At 61.3% G+C, this 643-nt stretch overlaps 1 protein-coding gene across 1 annotated transcript; it reads right to left on the bottom strand.

Annotated features, from left to right (window-relative positions):
• Positions 1-40: 40 nt before the first annotated feature.
• ONECUT1 (one cut homeobox 1) lies at positions 41-637 on the bottom strand (the record flags this gene model as incomplete). Its single annotated transcript, XM_009070681.1, has 1 exon — positions 41-637. A coding segment is annotated over exon 1 (580 nt), but the record flags the coding sequence as incomplete, so codon positions are not given.
• Positions 638-643: the final 6 nt, after the last annotated feature.

Below are 643 nucleotides of genomic sequence, written 5' to 3'. Positions count from 1 at the left end.
CCGCCGCCGCCGTGCCCCGACCGCCCCGCAGCGGGCTCACCTGCAAGCCGCAGAGCAGACATCCGCTGAAACTCCGGCTCCTGGAGCCACTTCCACATCCTGCGGAAGGTCTCCCGGCCGGATTTGAGCTTGCTCCAGGGCTTGGGGTTCCTCAGCAGGTCTGAGAGCGTCCCTTGAGAGCGGCACAGCACCCTCTGGGCAAAGATAGCCTGGGGGATGCTGTACCGCTTGAGCTCGGTGGTGATCCTCTGAGCTACTTCTTTGGTATTGATTTCTTCCATTTGCCCTGAATTACTTCCACTGTTGACCTGCGAACCAGTTACAGAAGGGTTTTGCTCCCTGGCAGAGCCCAGGATCTGCCCGTGGCTCTGGGCGTTCAAGTGGGCATGGGGATGGTGTGGGATCCCGTTGATAGGCACCATGCCAGCGGAGGTGGGGGTGAGGTGTTGGTCGCCATGCCTGGCTAACATGGCAGGGTGGTGGGCTTCAAATCCGTTTGGGGTGAGCATTTTCTCGGCGGGCATGGTGGCACTGGGGTGAGCATAGTGGGGCAGCCCTTGCTGGGAGTTGTGGATGCTCCCCAGGCCCGATCCAGACAACGGAGAGAGGCTCTGCCCCATGCCGGTAACATCCTTGTGGTAGG

Source organism: Acanthisitta chloris, unplaced genomic scaffold (genome assembly GCF_000695815.1).
Source record: "Acanthisitta chloris isolate BGI_N310 unplaced genomic scaffold, ASM69581v1 scaffold30652, whole genome shotgun sequence".
Classification (NCBI taxonomy): Eukaryota; Metazoa; Chordata; class Aves; order Passeriformes; family Acanthisittidae; genus Acanthisitta; species Acanthisitta chloris.
The sequence above is the reverse complement of the archived record's forward strand: the minus strand, read 5'-3'. Positions and strand labels throughout refer to the sequence as shown.